The sequence below is a fragment of the Centropristis striata genome, chromosome 2 (assembly GCF_030273125.1).
Source record: "Centropristis striata isolate RG_2023a ecotype Rhode Island chromosome 2, C.striata_1.0, whole genome shotgun sequence".
NCBI classification, from domain to species: Eukaryota; Metazoa; Chordata; class Actinopteri; order Perciformes; family Serranidae; genus Centropristis; species Centropristis striata.
In genome coordinates this window covers 5,461,670-5,483,613 of record NC_081518.1, presented here as the reverse complement: position 1 = coordinate 5,483,613, position 21,944 = coordinate 5,461,670, and the positions used below count along the sequence as shown (strand labels likewise).

At 40.4% G+C, this 21,944-nt stretch overlaps 1 protein-coding gene and 1 long non-coding RNA gene across 7 annotated transcripts in view; one reads left to right on the top strand and one right to left on the bottom strand.

The window, feature by feature from the left end:
* Window positions 1-21,944, bottom strand: part of LOC131985680 (uncharacterized) — a 253,194-nt gene that overhangs the window by 33,645 nt on the left and 197,605 nt on the right. The gene's annotated exons all lie outside the window — the stretch shown is intronic.
* Window positions 1-21,944, top strand: part of sox6 (SRY-box transcription factor 6) — a 150,216-nt gene that overhangs the window by 62,108 nt on the left and 66,164 nt on the right. For all 6 annotated transcript variants that reach the window (XM_059350823.1, XM_059350842.1, XM_059350833.1 and 3 more), the window contains 2 exons: window positions 9,653-9,742; window positions 21,336-21,508. In XM_059350823.1, the coding sequence (XP_059206806.1) occupies window positions 9,653-9,742; window positions 21,336-21,508 (263 nt within the window). The remainder of the gene's footprint in view (window positions 1-9,652; window positions 9,743-21,335; window positions 21,509-21,944) is intronic.

The window sequence follows — 21,944 nt, the reverse complement described above, 5'->3', positions numbered from 1 at the left end:
CGTCTATTGTTGCTGAAGCAACTTGAACAACAGCACATTGAGACACTTGGGCACTGTGGGCAAATGAATGGGGAGATGGAATGCTTAACCTTTACAAGTGCTATGGTTACTTCATCATTTCTTTATCCAGCTGCAAGGCATGGATCACAAGAGTACAATGTACGGACATCCATCATCTTAACTTTCTGACTAATTTTATTTGTTCAGTCATTGTTTTGATCAAACTGTAAAATGGTTGGTTCTAGTATGATAACACAATGTTACAAAAGACGACAAAATGATGAAACATTTTTAAATATTATGCATTTTTTGTTTTGTGCTTGTATCTCTTTATTTCCTCTCTCAGAGAACAAATAAAATGATCTAATAAAAATAGTGGCCTGATCTCGGTCTTACAGTCCAGTAAGCAGTGTGTGTGTGTGTGTGTGCATTCTGATCTTAAGACATGAGCTAGATTCAATACATGACTTTAATTACTATTTGAAAGCCAAACTGCAGACATAAATGAATATCCTCAATTTGTTTTTTGTCCCCTCAAAGTGTGCCTGAAACTGAAATGAGAAAACAGTTGAAGGGACATTCTCACACACGCTTTAGCAAATCCAACACATTTACAGTACGCTATATGACCAAACGTACAGTATATCACTCAGCTTATTCTTGTAATTTGTGCTTTTTTTTAATATCTCATCTTATGGTTCAATCTCTGAAGCGCATCGCCGTCGTCCAGCGTTTATGATGAAATAAAGTTTCGATGTCTATACCAGACACTTGGCTTCACTGCAAATTGTAATGCATTCATGTGGATCCTATTAGTCTCTTTGTGTCCTTGTAGAGTCAGACACCCATTAATTTACTAAATCACACTGAACAGCCATGATCACAGTACTCCACATTTTATTCACACATCTATTAATTTAACATAGTTGAATAAATGTGAATGTTTTCGAGCATTGATTAGCAGGCAAGTTTATATCTGACAGTTAAATTGCAGGGTACCCCCCCCCCACCCAAAAAAAAAAAAATCTCCGATGCAAGGTACCCAGTAATTTAATTTTTGTGTGAAATTATTATAATTTATTACAGTGTGTGGACCCTAATGATTACCGACATCAAATGGAAATTATAAATTGAAATCGAGTCCACATATTTCTCCTCGTAACGTTCATCACCAGCTGAGATTCCAGAAGTAAATCTAACACTGGCATACTGACACACACTCACACCATTACTATATCCCTGTCTCTATTGTTATCTAGTTAAAAAAAATAATTAATCAACGTAGATTATTATTAAATCAGAGGCAATTGTGTGGGGAAAAAGTAGTGAAATAAATGGTTTTATCTTGCTGCATTTTAATAAAAGCCTTCCTTAATTCACTCAAAGTAGCAATTGTTGGTTTCCTGATGCATTTTATTGATAATCGTGTTCAATAGACTCCCTCTGCTGCCTGATAAGAGACTTTTAAAGCGAAGGAGGGGAGAGGAGAGGGAATGAAAAGTTCATTTTGCTATCCAAGCATTTAATGGTCCTAGTTCTTAAAAGTGACCTTGTGGGGTAGAGAGCGGAGCAGCACAGCAGCTCCTTCCAGATGCACACATGGCATCCATCGGGGGCACAATCACGCACAGTCCCAACACCTCAGGCTCGGACATATGTTGAGTTTTATTTCATTCTTCTGACATTAATCCTATTCACCAGCTGTTCTGCCAGCTGCCACTCTCCGGCTTAAGGGGAGATTGCAGTTTTGGGGGCTCTGAGTACTGGTTTATCTTGGCTCCTCATCTGCTCCTCACGAAGTTTTGATTGGATTTTTTTCCTTGCCCTCTTCCTACTTCCAGGTTCCTTAAGTTGCATACTTCCCTGAAATCTTTCTCGCTCTTCCAACTTCTTTGCTTTTGTTTCCCCGTCTCTTATTTCCAAAGATAAATGGGGGTTAAGGCTGCAATTTGACTTTGAATCTCAGGTTTTTGTGGCCCATGCCCTCTGCAAGGTCTACAAGTCTTCAGTTTTACTGCAAGATATGTGCACAAAATAAATAAAAATAAAAAACCTTCTTCAAGGAAGTAAGGTACAGGCGTTGAATGCACAGCACTTCTCAGCAGGCAGCACACTGGCCTCTTGTCTGCCATTCAACTCTCCCACTCTTTGTCTCAAGAAAGCATTTGTAAGAAATCACAGCGCTGAATCCTGCTCACCCCACAGTCACCTAACAGCATTTCTGTAGGATTACCCTGGACATGGCCTCAGCCTGTACAGTTATGATTATTGACATATTGGGTCTGACATATTTCACGTTTATGTGCATTGTCTGGAAGCATACTCAAGTGTTCTCAATGTCATTTCTGCTGAAGTACGGCCGGGCAGTCTGCGAGCAAGGGCCGCAATGAATTGATCATTGCTCACTGCTCACTTTAATAATTCAAGCCTGATTGCCACAGAGTGCCGCAGTAAAATGGATTGGGAGAGGTCACATGCTGCTCAGCTCAGGAGGTGAAGCCTCTTGGGGATGGTTAATTCATATATGCTTGATAGACACGTGTCCTATTTAGAGAGGTCAGCGTGCTGTGTGTGTATACGGCTTCTCAGAATGGCCAGGTCAACACTGTGGGATTAACACGGTGGTCAGTGCAGATAAAGGCGAAGGATGAGGTAGAAGTTTGTGGTCACATAGGCCAGCATTTTTTAGCTACCTGAGGAAAAAGCAACAAAGTTACCTAAGACTTGCATCTTATTTTCCTTTTTTTAAATTAGACCGTTTGTTAAAGTTTCAACTTGCGGTTTCACACGGCGAGGTCTTTCAGTTTACTTAGCATTTTACTCTCTAACTATCAGCTGCTAAAGGGAAAAATATAAGGATATGGGTTTTAAGTTGCAACCACAAAATGTTTGCCAAACATCAAAGAAACAGGGCAGCAGAGAATAAACCATTTAGTTGAATGTTTTTTCTTAAATGCATATTAACATCTTTGTATCAGAGAAAAAGATGAAAAGATATTTGACTTAACAGGAAAAAGTACAACAGACCCACAGCCACATGTAGACAAAAAAAATCATTCATAGATAACCCACGTAATGAGTATTGGGCTAGGAGGTGCAGCTTATTGTGATGCAGATTGACGTTTGTTGTTCAATAGCGCCCTCTAATGGCCATAGTAATTACGGTGGGAAGAAATGAGGAAGTGAGGCTACTTAGTATAAAAACATAGAAAGTCTGTTTAGGGCTGGTGGAAGATGACGGTTGACGCCCAAGAAATACTTGGTTTGGGTTAGAGAAAGGTCGTGGTTTAGGTTAAAATGATCACTTTTTTGGACTACTGGGCTGCTAAATGTCACTTTCAACATCACCTATATAACTGTGCCCAGTATTTACATATGGCACTACTTATTTTAACCTTTAACCATTCTTTTTTCCAAAACCTAACCAAGTAGTTCCATTTAACAACATTATCCATGTGTTTAAAACAACGATTTAACGTCTGTTTCACCATTTTGTAAGATATCATAGGAACATTTTTGTTGAATATCACACATTAATGAATATGTGACACAGTTAATGATGACATCATGCTGAGGATTAGAAGGTACAGTTATAAGTGAGGAAACTAGGATGGAAGGAAATGAGGAAAGAAGGGAAGAAAGATGAAGCACCCCCCATCCAGGTTACCTACAATATATTTATAGCAACTGTTTACATGACCAATGAGGATAGTCTAAAGGTGACTAACAGAGATGTTCACCAAGTGGAATAATGATTAGGTGTCAGTTAAAGAAAACCCACCATGAGGTGCAGGTGCTCCACAATACACTGACATGCCTGGACCTTTTTATTTATGCATGCCAGCACTAGTGATTACATATTAAAAAGCTGGAATTATCTAACTGCACCAAAAAGTCTTCTAGAAATGGTAGAGGTTATTAAAACTGTTGACAACGAGGAAAGGTAATTGCATGAAAATGAGCGACAACGCACTGTTGTGCTCAGAATGTTGTTTTTTCCCCCCCAGCTCCCTCTTTAGCGTTTGCATTGTGCGGCATCACCCGGGTGTGTAACCTATTGCGTTCCGATTGCTCCCTTGCAATTAGTGCCCTTTTTGTCCTCACTTCAATAACGCCATGATTATGGAGACTTCAGGAGTATTTGCAGCATCCAACAGCTGTTGTCTCAGGGACTACCGGCTGAATGACAAAAACATGTTTTCTCTCTGCATTTCACTTCCCTGCCTGCCTCTTGTAATTATTATGTTTTATTTGGTGTGATGATGGGGTCTTGTTTTTAGTGTGTCTGTGATTAAGATATTCAAAGGACTCCTTGGAGTGTGTCACAGTCATTTTCTTTTTTATCAACCTCGACTTTTGATTTGTTTCCCGTGCAGTGCAGTGTGGATGGGAAATTAGACGACAGCCTATCATTGTCTGACTGACATTCTGAGAGTTTTATCTCTGTGAGGGAAATTTATGCCTCAATTAAAGAAATATACTGTATCTTACGATGAATGAAGGAGTGACATTTAAGAGCTGTTTTTAAAGAAAGAAGCTATGTCAGACACAGTTTCTTTAATTTTTTTTAAATTTAGACGCATAGTTTTTTACATGTGTAATTACATGCTACAGTCAATATAATGAAGTCAATGAAAAGCACTAATATCACATAGAAGAGTAATTAATGCACAATTTATGACCATATAAATCATTACAAAATGTCAGTGATTTGTTTCATGTTCAACCTAAGTAAAGGTGGATATTGCTCATCACATTTCTCCCTTCATTAGACCTTTTTAGTATGTAAACCCAGCATTTCTAGATCTCTTTCTGTTTACTTTTTATGGCCCAGGATACTTTAAAAAATTCTGTGTTTGAAATTGCGCATGTACTGTTTATACCAAAGCTTTTTTGAGGGAATTATAATTATTGGTAGATCACATTTCCTACAATTCTCTGTGAGAAAGTATCAAGTAGTTGCAACATCTTTATAGCAGATTTATTTTCTTCAGTTTTCTAACCGCAGTCTTTACACTGTGACTTTTTGTATTATTGCAATGAAAAAAATATTTTTATTTCATGTCACTGGTTAGAGTCACTTTATTTTTAAATGGTGCATTCTTCAGCTTTGTTATTGCAGATCATAGCTCTTCCTGACGCTCAACTGAATGTTCTGGTTTTGGTTGGCTATAACTGGATTATGACAAATTGTAAAAAATGTGCTCCATTCAAGCTGAAGCTTGTTTAGAGACTCTGAGCCCCATTTCCTCTTTTCCTCGGCTCTCCTCACTGCAAATAGCATTGTTTCCCTATTTGCTTCGCTGTATGGGCCTCTGCATTCTGGGCAGGAAATTATTTATATGGTCAGTGTCAGTTGATCATTGATTTGGTAATTACATGTTTCCCCTTGAGGCTGGGACGACTGATATACAAGGCCAATGCTAAAGGGGAGGTCTCTTAGTCTGTTATCCGTGACTTATGGCTAATTTGACTCTTCTAGATAGCCCTCTTTTCTCTGCCAACGGCTTTTCAACACAACAAACACTCAAACACAAGTATCATCTTTCGTCCCGGGAGAATAGTGCACGCAGAGAGGCTCAGAATGTGGTGGCAGACAGTTGAAACGATTTCATTGCTGACAACACAGAGTAATAAAACACCAACTGCTGCATGTTGTAACAAACCATTTTTGTGCTCGGAGGCAGGCACGGTCTTTTGAAACATGATTGAGTGTTTTCAACAAATTTTAGCAGATTAAACCTTTTAGAGATGGAAAACATGGCTATGTAAAAGTGAAGACGGCCCTTTTGCCCAAGCAGTGCTGGTATATTTGCAAACTTAAATATAGACACTGGACTTTATATCTCCAGGGCAATTTGAAGATCCATTTGAAAATTAGTGTGTAGTGAATTTTTAAGATCCACTTTATTGCTGTCCAATCTAATTCCAAAGTGACAAGATTTGATTTGTTTGAGACTTCATTTATTTGTCTATTTGGTGTTCCGCTCAGTGATTTGAGCTTTTCTACAGTTTGCAATGATCGTTTGAATGAACTACTCTGTTTAGAGCAGCAATAAAAGCATAAATTAGCGACTACCTTCGCTTCTCAACCCAAAGGCATTTATAGCTAACTAGCACTCAATTTAATAAAATGTGTGAGGAATAAAAAAAAAACAAACTCAGATATTTAGAGTAACAACAGTGGGGGCTTACTGTATGAAATATGAGGGGGAAGGAAATTCAGCTTGTGTCAGGGCAGACAGTTAATGTTAACCTGCCTCTTAGCTTCACTTCTGTGGTTTATACTGAACATGATATTCTGGCAGCACTGACTGCCAGGTGCCGAAAGCTTTGTTTATGTCACACATCAACCAAGAAACATTCCTGTGTTGAGATTTATGAGGATCATTAGCTTTGTTTTTAATACAGTAAAAAAAAAAAGGGAAAAAAGCTGTAGCCTAATCTCGCCAACTCATCTCGGCTTAAGGTGTCTCAATCCCTGCGCCTGTTCACCCACATCAATAAGATCAGAGAATACCTGCACGGGGAAGCTGTATACCAGAGATGACAGAGCTGATAGGAGATAAACATATTGAATTTGGCAGTATTAAATCAGTGATGACTATTCACTTTCTTCTGAGTGCCACTTGGAAACGCTTTAAAAATCCCGGGAAAGGGTTCAGGGCATTCTTCCAGCTATACAGCCCCAGCCCCAGAGAAGAGACAATGAGACCCAGACGGGCTTAGTAGTCCAGAATCCATTCGCCCCTCAATGGGAACACGTCTTGGACACACACTCCAATAGTTTTGTCTTGTATGTTGCTATCTGTGCTAGCTGCAGAGTGGTGGGGGTCTGTGCCAGGCGAGGGTCCATAGGGACCATTGGAATCGCTGGGGCTGGAGGAAGTTGGTCTGGGTCCAGTGGGGCGATCTGGGCTTGGTGACAAGCCAAGCTGTCTACTGCAGGGACGCTGGGAAAATGTAAATAAGAGCCTGATAAGGGCTATTGTTTTCATTCCATTCTCATCCCAGCTGAATGGCTTGCTCCCCAGCCACAGAGCATTTTATCTCGAGAGGGGGAGGAAAAGAAATGGAAGGGGTGGGGGCGCGAGAGATTTAAGAGCCCCCATAGGAAAATAAAAATAAACTCACTGGACTTTTCTCTTGTTTAAGCTAATTCCCCAGTATGTGATGTCCTACTTTGAAAGGACAAGAGCAGCAAACTAAAAACTCCAGTAGTTCTCCACTGTCTTGAAGAATTTTGTTAGCCTGCATTTGATATCCAGTGAAACCTGTGAAGTGTGAAACTCTTATTGGAAATAATTTGTTATTTTATGGTGAATCCAGGGTATTCTCGGTGTCATATCCTGACAGTAATTATTATGTTGATACTAACCGAGGTCTCTATTGTCATCTATAATTTCTCCAGTACAAACAGTCGGGCGTTTTAGAAACTGGAATAGCATTCCTCCTATTAATCTAAATTCTTCAGAAAAATATGCAGTGGAAGGGTGCTGTGAAAAAAACCAGACATCTGACTCATTTACTGTTTTCCTCGAGCACGCCTGCGCAAAAAAAGTTGCTCCGCTTTTACCAAATCCATTTTTGGTTGCCTGTTTTGTCCACGCTGTTCGAACACTGAAAGATGTTTGAGAGTTATTTTATGGACTAATCCAGGTCATTATTCACCTCTCCCAGGTGGAAGGCAGGGAGGACAGCGGTGCATTCCAGCTGTAGTCTCTCCTGTTGGAGGACTTGGCAGGTCGTGTCTGGCCCGGCGGAGGGGATGGAGAAGTGAGGGGAGCGGCAGCTCTCCTGGGAGGGAGGTGGAAAGGAGGGGGAGGAATGGAGTAGAATGGAAGCTGGCACCACATTATCTCCAACAGTTGGTGCATTCCTTAATGATCAAGTGCTGGAGCAGCATCTGTGATGAAAGTGTGTGTGTGTTTACGTATGTGTGCGTGTGTGTGAGAGAGAGAGCATATGTGTTAATATTAACATATGCTCACTGTGTTTGTTTAATTCCCTTTTACACCACTTATAAAATAAGCCTTTTCTGTGCTTTAGGGGAGAAAAAGTCATGCACTGATGTTGCTCTGTGTGTGTGTGGATTATGATTTGAGGGGAGTTTGTTGTTCCTGGAGAGGAAGCTGTCTCCCCCAGGGGTGAGGCGCAGGGAAGAAGAGTTGAGCTCTGCTACTCCTCCCTGCCCTTAACCCCTGTTTTAAGATCTGTGATCTTTGTGCCATGGAGGGAGTTAACACACATAAACACACACAACACACGCAGCCTTTTCTCTTTCCCTCTCTTCGGGTCAAGGGGACAAACTGTGAGTTGGGAATTGGAAAGTCAATAAAGCAGAAGTAATGTTATAATGACCCTGAGCCGAAGATGTCCTGTCGACCCCCATCACATCGGAGGAAGTGGACAATCAAACAAAACGGTCACACTGCTTGATCTCTCTGAAAGCCATCCTTAAACAAGGCCACAAGAACCGCTGACCCCCTGGTACTCCCAGTTCCTCTGAAGTCAGTGTGTTTGTCAGAGGGAACAACAGTGTTTGGTTTGAGGAAGAGATGTTACAGGCGGATAAAAGGAAACAACACTTGTATACATTCTAAACAGTATAAATCTCCTCTGTGTTTGATGTCGAGGATGATAATAGAGAAACTGCAAGAGTCCAGATATTGCATGTGACAGGCCTTTCTCCCTGTTTCTCTGAGTTTGACATGATGTGCCACTTGGAATCAAAAACATGTGACCAAACCTCCTATGTGGCATCTTTTGAAACATTAACACGCTTCAGAATTGTGCTCATGAACGATCCACGATAAGATATGTGGTTAGACTATTCATTATGCTGCCCCGGGGCTTTGTGGTAATAATTAGTGTGCCTGCTTCGGTTTTGCATTTTGCTCCAAATTTAGAGAAACACGTTTTTACAAATTCTATCATCCTCAGGCACTATATGAAACCTGAGGACAGTTTCTATAGCAATCAGCACAGCTGTTTTAGACAGTGCATTAATTGATGTAACAGAATTGGATGGTAGCTGCTGCATGTCTTGATCTGGTTCAGATTGGAGGCAGTTTGTGGAGACAGTGTCTCAAGGTGGAGGGGGCGGAGGCATGCTTGTGCTGCTGGTGTTTGATGGGAACAGGCTGACCCCTAAGCAGTGCAGGGATGGTGGAGGCCTGGGTCAGCCGGCCCAGTGTGTTCTTTATCAGCTACCCCAGCGACAGCATGGCAGATTGCAGCCATTCCTCCTCTGATTCATTGTCTGCTGGACAAATGTTAATTGTTTTCATCATTGGCAGCTATGTGAACGCTCGGACGCAGCCAGTCTCACTCCTTGCCTCCCACTTAATGTGTGTCTCTGCCCTTACGCTATCCCCACAATGCCTGCTTCCCTCCTCACTCCACCCTGAGCTCATCTCTCAGCTGTCGGCCTGAGTCTCTTTTAATGTACGCCGTGCAATACCATCAAAAAAAAACCTCTCTTTCATCTCTTACACTGACCATCTTTCATTTTCATTTAAATTAATATCCGCTAAACTATATTTGGTCTGAAAAAAAATGTGTAATAATAAAAAATAACAATAAGATAGACTGTAAAATGTATTTCATATTCACATTATTTTAAATTTCTTTCTTATTTTTTGTTTTTCAGATCCCTCATGCATGGAGAAACTTCTTTCTAAAGACTGGAAAGAGAAGATGGAGAGACTCAACACCAGTGAACTGCTGGCAGAAGTGAAAGGTAGGACTACAAGGACAGAAACACACTACTTAAAACCGTGTTCACACATCCCTCATTCCTATCAGACATATGTACATAATCTATGCACTGTATAATCTCAGAAACAGCCTTGTACTGTGAAATAAAACAAAGGCCTTTGGCTGCCCTCCTCATTCATTTCTCTCCTCCCTTATCTTTTGTTGGAATGCCCGACTCTGTCCAAAGTGCTGTCTTTAAAATTGCAGCCCATTTAGACTCAGTCTGAGGCTCTCCGAGCTTGTCAGCGGTTTATTGTCCCTTCAGACGGCCCTGAGTCGAGCTACTCTGCTCTGGCACATGCGGCGCGTTCATGCCGCTCTGGTAATTGTTGAACCCAAAGTGTGCTTGATGTAAACAGAGCATGGCTGAGCTGAGAGGAGAGAAGCCGTTAAGAGAGAGGAGAGGAGATGGTGCGGTGACGCACCGAGTCGTCTCCTCTCCGAGCCTGCGTTTGAGTGGAATGTCTCGACTCTGACAGTGAACGCCCTGCGCAGCGTATCAAGCGCCGCACGGCAAAGCGCAACTCAGCACTCCCCCAAAATCTCTGTTTATGACAGGGTGAAGGTGGGCCGCGGATGGGCTGGGCCGCTGCTCAGTCCTTAGCACTGACTGTTACTGAGAGCTGGTGTGTTTATACAGCCAAGAGAAAGCACAATACCAGCTGGCTGATAACACCCGGCTGTCACTGGCTCCTGCACTTTCCTTCAGTAATTGCCTTAGTTTTATTATATCTGAACTCTCATTAAAACACTTAAAAGTTTGTTTTTATTTAATACCATTTCACGACGACTATTCATAAACCTAAACTAAAAAGAGTGCTCATTTCACTCCTGTGAAGGTGAATTTTGATCATTTGCTTAATTGTTTACTTTTATAAAACATGGGCGACATGCATAAATAAAACTTGTTTGGTTTTAATTATTGAATTACACTTACAGAGAATTACAGAGGAGAGGGGAAAAAAGGCTGTTGAACGTTCTAATAAGTATATTCATTGGCAATAACCTTAATGAACTGAAGGATAAATCACTGCTTGGTAAACTAGATTCATTGTACCTGCCCTGGTGTACTGTATGCCACTGTAGATCAAAGTGCACTGGGTAAAATGTTTAAAATGATTTAGCCTTTTGAAAGCCGGTCTGTTAAATTACAGGCAGGGTATTTCTTCTGTTTGATGAATGGGAACAGGAAGGTTACTTGGTGGTCTGTAAACAGGTAGGGAGTCTGATAATAAACACTATGGCCTCTGTCTGTTGATGAGTTATGGAGACAGTCTATACACCACAGTTACCAATATAAATGCTTCTCCTATCACAGTGGCAGCCTTAGATTTTTAATTAGCATGCCATTTCATATGACTGTAGACATTTCAAAGGGCTGCTTTGTGCTCCCCCTTACAAATGTCTCTCTCTCTGCGTTTGATGTCTGCCTGATGTAAATACGGGCAATTAAAAAGAAGCCCAGGGTTGGAGACGCACAAGGTCCGCCTAATTAAAACACAAACAAAGATACCTAACAGAAAACACCTTATGATTAAGATCTAAAGTGTTATGATGAATCAGAGGTTCCATTAATTGTTAGGTTAAAATCAGTACAAAAGACAAACATGCCTGTAGGTTTTAAATGAATGAAAGAAAGTGGAGAAGAAAGGCTGACATGCAGATAAAGAACACAGTGCCTACTGACAGAGCGGCCTTGTATATTCAATGCTGATCGCTCACCAATTCCTCACCCAATTATTCTGAGCACCTTGTAGCCTACCTTTTGACATTGTTCCATCAGAACCTTGAAAGACAAGTAATTGTGATATTGCAGAGGCAAGTGGTGGAATCTTACTGGTGAGGAAATAATTCAGTCTCCCTCTTAGAAAACAAATAAAAAACTAAAAAACAATAGGTGTGACAGAATTTAACCCGAGGCTTTTACCAATGAAAAGAAAGACATTCTTTTACTGCAGTTGTGTTCGAACATGCCCCGAATACTTTATCCTGTTGAGGAGAACATGCACGTACAGTAAACAAACAAAACAATAGTATCAACAACATCAGAGATTTGCTTTCAAGGTCTGCAAACCCAACCAACCATTTACCTCTTCCAGATGACACATCTATAATTATAGCTTATTGTCATGTGGGTGTTGGGCGACATAATGCACTGCTTCCGAGGGTAAAGACTTTTTTTTTTAGGGTTGAGCTGGTAGAAACAAGTGCAATAATCCAGCAGAGGCGGTGTGCTTAAGCCCGACATGTAGAACGGTGTTATTAAGGGTTAATGATCTCAAATCTCCATCTGCCTTTTTCTCGTATGTTGTTAAGGCTTAGCATCAGCAGGGGCAGGCAAAAAGGAGAGTTTGCGAAGGAGCATTAGTGGCGGATTTCTTTTCACCAGTCAATTCCAGAGCTAACTGTTTGTTTTCATACCTGAGCTTAGCTGTCAATCTGCAGGAACGATGAAGGAGGGAGATGAAATCTCCTGAACAAAACCACAGAGCAAGAAAGGGAGGCCGGCTGGAAGGGCTCCAAACCACAGAAAGTAGCAGATAATAGGAGGCAAGGTGGAAGGAGGAGTGCAAGAGCTGGAGAGAGAAAAAAAGATTTTAGACGCGGATTCTTCGACTTGACACTTACAATTATATCCGTCAAAGAGATTTTTCTCTTTAAAAAATGCAAAGCCCCCATTCTTGACATGATTGAGGACACACATAATCACTATTTCATCTATATACAGTATGTATTTATGTATGTACACACACATGCATGTGTCAAATGCATACAAATATAGTACATAGTGTCCTAAGGCAGATAAGGTTGCTCTCTGTTGCATGCTTGCTATGTGCAGGGTCTTTGAGCCTCATACTCAACAGAGCTGTTTAAGTTTCCCTGCTGAGTGCCAGTTTCCCGGACCCCCGTTGGGAGAAAAAAAAAAAAAAAAAGCTCAAGCATTTACTCAAACTGAAGGAAAATACGTGGTTTCTAAATTGGAACACAAGCTGTATTCATTCTCTTGGAATTTGCTAAAAAAAAAAAAAAAAAATTAAAATAAGAAAAAAGCTTAACATTGTACACTAGCGTCGAGATGGCAGCTTGAATTCTGAAGCAGAAAAATCGGGGCTCTTGCACTGTCACAATCAATTTGAGGATGGTGTCAACATGACAGTGGTGTAGTGCGCGCAGACAGTCCTGTGGCAGGCAGATAAGTAGAAGCTCTTTAGGAGGAGAACACAGGGCAGGGCAGGGCGGCAGCTGAGACTGATTTGATGCTGGCCCTACCTGTGCTGGCTTTGCTCCTGCACAGACAGAAAGGAGTCCACTGTGTGGACACAGAGTCCATATTGTTCAGCCATGTGGGTTTCGCTTCAAAACATGATTATTCACTTTAAAATGTAACTTTATTCCTAATGGCTGCAGTAAAGGGAGGGTTCTGATGCCGCCGGAGATGCACAGCACAATATCTGTGTTTCCCAGTCACACTGACATGCGTAGATTTAGAAACACAACATGCTGTGTATAAATATTATGTATATTATATTTACCCAAACATACAAAAAACGTTCACACAAACAGCACAAAACAGTATCTGTCCAGTTGCTCCAGTCAAAAATGCCTCAGTTAGCATTTTCTCCACAACACTTCAGTCAACTGTTTGCCCTGTGCACTCAGGTGAAATATGAGCCACAGTAAATCATTATTCCTCAGGCCACATTTGCCAGATGAATGTATGAGAGTGTTGGACTGTGTGTTTTTCTCCTCTAATGAATTGAGGAATTTAGCTTGTGGCAATGGAGGTAAAGAAGGAAGTGCTGTGCTTGTGTGTGTGTGTGTGTGTGTGATAGGGATAGGGATAGAGTTCTCTGTTTGTGTTTTGAATTATATTTCAGTGGTTTGTCATGGTTTGTTTAACTAATGACTTTTAAAGTTGTAGAATACATTTCGTGGAAACATGCATATTACTCCTGTTTTCATTTGAAGAGAATGTAAAACATTTTTCGGAACGGACAAAAGCACACCTGTCCTTTTATAAAAGGACATTCCCCTGAAATATTCATCAGCTCACCCCTCAGCAAAGCCAACAGTGCCCTCAGAGCCATGAAAAGCTGCTGAAGGTCTGACCTACGATAGCACTGAAGGTATGATCAGATCGTGCACTCTGAAACAGATGCAAACAGCATCTACATTTTTGAATCAGATTCTTAAAGGTGCATGCAAAATGGCCATGAGAGGCCAAATTTTTTATCAATAGCTTTCTCATTTTTTTATGAAAACCAACTCCATTTTCACCTGGACCTTCACAAATCGCATGCATTTCTTTCTTTGCGCCTCCATTATACTCCAGTTTTAAGATAAAATATTCAGCATTGTGCCACAAAGAAAAGAAAAAATCTTTTTCACGTTTCTTAAAACTTCTACTATTCATTTCCACAAGGACCACCACCAGTCACACAGCTTTTATTACAGTTTAGAGCTACTTTATTTGAAGGGGGGTTCAAATATCAACCAGCTGTGGGCAGCTTAGCCTACACACTTATATATATATATATAAATAAATATGTAAGCAAATATATATATATATATAGCAGAAAATATGAAACACAGATCAGTCTCAAGGAGATCTCCCTGAACTAGACAGGCCATCTTATATATACTTTGTGAATAGAACTGGTCCCAGCTGTCTTTGCTTCCTGTTCAACTATTTCAGCACTTGTGATCTGGATTAAACCCAGAGAAAACACAGCCATTGTTTCTACACTTATCCATCAAACACAACAGTCTAAAGTCTTTTCAAAGACCTCTTTTGCACAGTCCAAGGAATCAAGTACATTCTTCTTAAATTATCAGCTGCATAGGAAAGACCAATGAATACATGTTCTGTGAAAAGAATGAGATAACATCTAACTCTAACTAATTCACTCCCAAGGTTTTGCAGACAGCAAGCTGTTGCCTTGATCACTGTCTTGCAGGCTTTAAGAGCTTTGTATGAGCGAGACCTTGAAAACTTTTCTGTTTTAAGGGCACGGGGGTCAGATCCATCACCACGAAGGCCGGGAGAGATGAATAGAATGGATCAGAGACAATCTTTGTTTTTGTCTAATCTTTGCTATATGCTGTCTCCGCATGCATATATTCCAGCGTGGTGTCAGGATCTCTGTTTGCCACGATGTATTATAGAGTCAGAGAATGATGCATTCAATGAATGAAAGACTGGAAGTAAAGTTTCTGTGCCGAGTTATTTTTTTGTCTTCAGAGTGAATTTCAGGGTCACTGGCGTTCCCCGTGGAGTAATATGCTCAGGTCGAGCCTCTATCTTGGCTTTGATGAAGTACCTTGTCCAGTGTCATGGGTAGACAGTGAAGTGCTGGGGCTTTCACATTAGCATAATTATACTGAAGAGCGAGGCTTCCTCTATCATCAAAATATTAGTCTCCATCAGTGTTAGGCATGAACAGCAAAACCACAGAAGATGAAGTGTGCTTTTATTAATAACCTCTCCATATGCCAATCAGAATATTTATGTAAAAAAATTATCTGCTGAGCCATTTAAATGATTTTGATTCCGTAAAAGTGTCCTAAAATCACATCTGTCGATACTCAAATACATGTGCACACACATACAGATAAACATAGATATAGTGGAAGATCTTATAAAACCAGGCCGCCATTAGCAAGTAAAACGTTGTTACAAGTCTCAAGCACATAAGTTTAAGAGGTTTTAAAAATTTGGAGACGATCTGACTTTTTTAACAAGATGATGGGCAGATTCTCAGTGTAAATGATCCTATATGTTAGGAAAGCACAGGGACTGAGGATCATTGCTGCCAGTGGATGACATGTGCTTGAGAGTCATTGCTCATGCTTGTTAATGGGGTTTTATTGGCAAGATTAACAGCTTTTATATCATGGCAGAGGCAGCAAGCCAGGTAAAACAGCTGTTGCTCATATTGTCTTGGTTGTGGGGCATGGAGACGCGTTAACACCATATTACTGGAAACACATATGGCCTTGTAGCATTGCTGAACATGTGTATCTAGTGGTTAAAAGCAAAGAAATACTATAAAACTGTTTTTTCTGCCAATCTAGATCCTCAATTTGATTTTTTTTTCTGACCAAAGGATCAAATGTTTCAGTCACATTTAATATCACAATTTGGTATAAAGATTGGCTTTTGTAGAAGCAGTTCTTTGGTTGTCAAGAAAGGTCTGTGGGCAGAAAAATCTTTCTATTTTTACCGCTAAAGAAGGTACCAATAGATGCCATTTGCTGAGACTCAATCGGCTCTTTGTGTTTTCCACAGAAAGAATGGACAAAGGGTCAGATGACCGCAGAGTTCACACACGTGCACATTTACTCAGAGGCATGTACCTTTTATCGATTGGAGCAGCACGCAACACACATCTGTACACACTCATGTCCACATTCACACACACTTTAGGAGAGAGGGGAGAGAAAGAGCCTCAGCACGCCAGGCATTCAAGCTATGTGCCGTCTCTGGATACAGCTTGGTACAATCGCAGCATTTAGACAAGTCTTAATTTACTTAGGATGGGCTCGCAGCATATGGAAGCATCCACAATAGCCGACTGATAGAGAGACAAAGAAATTCCAGTCTTCTGGTGCTAAAAAACTCAATTCAGATCTGGTCATAATGGCTCAGCTGTCTTAACCAAAGGAAGGGAAGAGAATAGGGTGCCTTGTGATTTTCTCCCTTTTCACCCTCACCCTCCCTCGCTTTTCTTCTTTTTTTGTGCCTGAATCTTTTATCTGTGTTATTCACTCGGGACTCTTCAAAGTAACAAGCCTCCTTCTTTTTCCCCGGTACTGGACTTGGAACCCAAATTAGAGACTGCTTGATTAGAGCAGAGAGGAGGGAGCCAAGAGAGAGGGAGATGTGGGTATTGGACAGAACAAATCGCACCCCTACAAAGTGCCTTTTATCCAAAGACCCCAAGGCTCAAATACCCCCATCCCTCCCCAAGCAACCATGGCTCTGCTTGTTTTCCTCTTATCATTTATTTAGTCACCCGTCGTTGATGTTTTCTGCCCTACTTTGTGACGTTTAAAAGAGGCAGGAATCTCAAAAGGTGAAAGCTGAATGCGCTGAAACTGAACAACACAGTTTTAGCGTCTCCTCCTCCTGCTACGTGTCAGTCTAGCATCTCTCAAGTTAACACGGTGGCCTGAGAAAAAAAAAAAACATGAAAAGTGCCAACACAGCTTGACCGCTCACTCCTGGGATCTTCTTCCTGTGTCAGGCTGGTATTGTCCTACTGGGCTTCAGTCGTCTAACAGGAGGATGTCACAACATGTTAGGTCTGGGCCGACTGCTGGGGTTTATGTAGCGCCAAGGCATCTCTGGGCTGTCTGTCTGCCATCGGAAGCGCAATGTGAGGAGACATGTTAACGGGCAGACCCCAGCCCCACCGCTGTTAAAAGCCATGCAATATGCAGGAAACGGCCTCTTTTGTCAGCAGGCTGGTCAGACGCAGACCGCGACTCTCCTCTTCTGCACCACCCAATAAAAGTTTTATCTGCATTTTAAAGCTGATCCATAATTTAAAGCAGGAAGAAAGAGATTTTTACACTAACCACCCAACAAAAAACACATGCGCCTGATTTTCAACTAAGCTTTGTACTGACTCCAAGGTGGAGTCCTTCCACCATGTTCTCATATTTAGATATTTTCTCGTTATTCTTGTTGATATTTCAGCATATGGGCGGATAAAAACAAGACTATATAAAATGCTGAATAACTAAGATTAAAATTAGCAAAGAGGGAAGGCCCAAACTGCAGTACAGCGGGCAGTTTAGACTTCCCACAATTCAGCTCAAAACAAAACAATGGGCCCTCTGTTAGTATTCTTTTGGTGTCCGGGCAGGACTGAGAGCTCCACACTCAGACTACTCCATCAGATCCTTCTGGGGACCCTTAGCAGCACATTCATGCACACAAACACTAAATATATGTGCTGTACATTCCAGTTTAGGGCTGTGCTTGACTTAAGAAAACACACTCATACAATATTGTCGACTAATTCATTAGTTAATATAATTGACAGATCTGTCTTCACAGAGAATCATGCAAAAGCAGCACTTTATATCTTGTGTTCTCATAAGAGTCATTTAGCATGAAAAAAGCTTTAAAAAAGACGAAATGACAAAATAAATCTTAGTTGATTAAGACCAACACGGCCGATTAGTCGTCTATGATGGGACAGCTCTATTCCAGTTATTCAATTTTTGCAATTTTGTATTTTTCCCCCCAGTGTTGACCCTCCTAAACTAGTGAGTGATCATTAGAAATGTGTAATTAGGCAGGCTGAGAGGGCATCACTGAGTCCAGATGTTTGCTTCCCAACTCAAGGTCATCTTCCTCAAGGCCCTATGGCCATCGTCTTCATCTGGATGATGATTTTCTTTTTCCTTTTCTTTCTTTCTCCATTCCTGTCTTTCTTTATTTCCTTCTTCGGCCCCCTCCTCCCCCCACTACAGTATTGATAGCTGTGATTTATTGTGACAGCGACTGATGTATCTTGCTAGTGACCTGTAAAAGTCAGCTCCTTCATGGACACAGCCAAAGGTTAATAAAATTGGTGCTGATTGTATCAATTTTACAGATAAGCCATTCACAACAAGTGTAGTCGGGTGAATAAGAAGTCAATTCAGGCCTTGGAAACTGCACGCAGGCCCAATGAATAGCTGCTTTTAGGTGCTTTTTTTTCGTTAGGAGGATAAATGGAGAATTGCAGCTCTCTTCCATTGCAGCAGGCAGCGGAGGCAGAGCGAGGCGAACCGAGGTTCAGACAAGCCTGCCAGTAAATTGCCCTGAATGGGTTCTGGAGGTTGACAAGCCCTATTAAGACAAACGGCTTTCCTCATCGGAGAGATAAAATAAATCAGGTGTTTAGTCAAATTAAAATAGTTTGAGTGGAGAGGGCCCCTGGGAGCTCTCGGAGAAACTCAAGACAGATGTGGCCAGAGACGAGAGGAAGACACCCAGGAAAGAATTCAGCTCCTGCTGGCCCCGGGCCAGACTTCACTGTACTGTTATCTAGATCTCTATGCTTTTATCTCCCTCTCTCTCTCTATCTCTCTCTCTCTTACTGTCTTTCCCTCTCTCCGTCGCTTTTCCCATCTCTTTTTTCGTATGTTCTCCCAGATCAGCTTGTCACACAGGAGTGCAGTGGGAGGAGTGAGTTACTGTCTAGCCTCTCACTGGCAATTATGTTGGCGGTGTAAGTCAATGGTAGGATCACTTAGCATTGATTAGGCGGAGGGAGAGAGCAGTGCAGCGGAGCCGCTCTCTCTATCACACACAGTGCGGACATGTGACTGTAGAGAGTCAGTAAGCCTATTGGTCTGTCATTGCCTTTCTTTTTCCACTATGCATAAAGGCAGTAACTAGCTACATGCAACATAGATATGTAGTTAACCCTCTGAAATCTTCTGCTATGTCTGTTAAAAAATATATTTAAAAAACTTCACCATGCCATGTTGGTATCAGTTTTTTCAGCGTTAGCTCACCTATATGTCCTGATATTTATTTTTTTAACTTTGACTTACTTGAACACATTTTTTTTTCTTTATATATTTTTTATTGGAAATTAGCATTCATAAGCATCAGTACAAGACATAACTTATTCCACAGCTGTTTTCCACATTTTTGTTTTTTAAAGGGTACATTAGAACAAAGAACCACAAAAAAACCCACAAAACAAAAAGAAAAATAAATACAAAACAAAACAAAACAAAACAAAAAACATAGTATTATAATAATATATAGGAGGCAAAAAAGCAGAGAAACAGAAACATTAACAATTATACTAATAATACCAATACATAAATAAACACAGGATGCCAAGTATGCTCATTAAAAAAATAGAAAATAAAAAAAGATAAAAAAAAAATACCTTAATAAAATAAATGAACAACATTTTTTAACCCAAAAGAAACTAAGAAAACATAAAATCTGATCTTGAAAATTATGTTTCAAAACACAGAATTTTAAATATTGCAAATATGAATACAGGTTGCATATTTAACATATAACAGGTAAAATGAGGATAATATCTAGTTCAATATTTTATACTAAATATATTTGACATTATCTCCAGTTTTACTTGGCCGAATACCATCCAAAAAAAAAAAAATCTGGCATGGAGTTTCAAGCCAGAACTTTAGAGGGAAGCTGATGGCAAGACTCCATGTTGCTTCATTTTTATGTCTTCACGTCATGAAGAAGTAATATGCAGGTGTTTTCATGGACTCTAGAGAGTTAAATTACAAAATAAATGTAATGGTAATAAGTTACTGAGAAAAATATGTATTTGAATTACACCTACTACAACCCCTACTCCAGAGTAGTTGGGACATTGTGAAGAAAATGAACTTAAACAGTTTGCAAATCATTTAAACACAGTGCAAACACAAGACATTTTATGTTCAAAATTGTGTGTTTTTTTTTAAATATACACTTGGAATTCTGAATTTCATGCATTCAGTCTTTGTTTGCATTTTGCACGGTGTCCCAGCTTCTTTGGAATCAGGGTTTTAATTTTTTTTTTATGTTGGTAATGCAAATATATTATTTTGGGTAAAACGCTTTTATGTAGAATATAATAAATATTATGTGGCTTTGAATCTTTTCGTCATGCAGAAATGCTTCTTTTTTTGGCAAATTTCCAGACAACGTGGGTCAAAAAAGCTATTGGGACAAATTTGAGTGTTTGCTTGATTACCATCATTGAAAACATTTGTTAGAAAAGTAAAGGAATCATATATACTATAAATATAGTTACACGACTTATTGTATTTTTAACAGGGAAGCTACTAGTAATCTGTAATCTTCAAATTTCAAAAGTAACCTTCCCAACTGTCACACAGTAGCAAAAAGAGTTCACTTTTCCCTTTAGTATTGATTTTCATTCAGTGCCTTGAAGGTATTTCTGCGGTGTGTAAACATTGTTATTTTTGGTGCAGCTTTCTTTGACAAGTTTCAACAATCCTTTCAGAAGTCTGCAAGGAGTTTTTTTCCACTAATGGCTTTCTGAATGGCCTTATAATGAAAAATTTGGTGTAGTTTTGAAGCTCAACACTTTCTTTATATTCACCCCTGGTAGTCTGACATGAGCTGCCACCTCAGTTTGACAGCTTCCCGCAGCTCTTTGTCTATATGCCGGGAACAATTCTTTCCCTTTCTTCCTGTGAAAGCTCTAAACACCAGCTACAGTAAATAGACAACTCCAGGCTGTGTGTGACCTTAACACTTAATTCACTGCAGTCGGTTGCTGCCTGTGTAGTTTTCTTTGTATGATATATTGTGTACAGTACTATAGCACAATGTGATGACGGCATGTGCAGCACGGTTACATTTCTATATTTAGTAGTATATGGTGACAAAGGCCTTTTTACAAAAGCTTCCACCTGTTAGCCACTATGACACCTTTTGTATACCTTTTTTTCTTCTTTACCGTGTGCACAATACACACCCATATCTGTGTTTATGGCCCTCCAACTTGTGTTTATCCTTTCCACTCCTGACATTGGTCTCACTTTCTCTCTCTCTCTTTCACTTCCCTCACTAGGTACTCCAGAGAGCCTGGCAGAAAAGGAACACCAGCTCTCCACAATGATCACTCAGCTGATCAGCCTGCGAGAGCAGCTCCTGGCTGCCCACGACGAACAGAAGAAGCTCGCCGCCTCACAGATGGAGAAACAGAGGCAGCAAATGGAGTTAGCTCGTCAGCAGCAGGAGCAGGTAACTGCTCAGTTTCCTTTTCTCACATTCACAGAATCTCTTTTTGTCTCTTTTTGCACCCCAGGTAATAGTCCCCCCTCTCACCATATTCCCCTACATATCTTTCCTTCTTTCCTAGTTAAAACATTCCTTCCTCCTTTAATCTTGTTTACTCTATTTCCCATTCCATCTCTATAATAAACCCCATTAAATACATTTTTTAACAAATCGTCACTTGACTCTGTATTTCATATTAAATTTCATGCCTGAAATATGCCAATAAAATCTCTTGGAATTTGGAATAATATTAGATTTAAGAGATGTTACATTCTATATTACCTCAGATATTTCGGTCATGCTCTTTCGCCCACATTTATGCTGCGTGGTGGGAAAAATGTTATTATGACTTGTACTAACAAATGCGAGGGAATGTGCGAATTAAACGTTATATTAAACA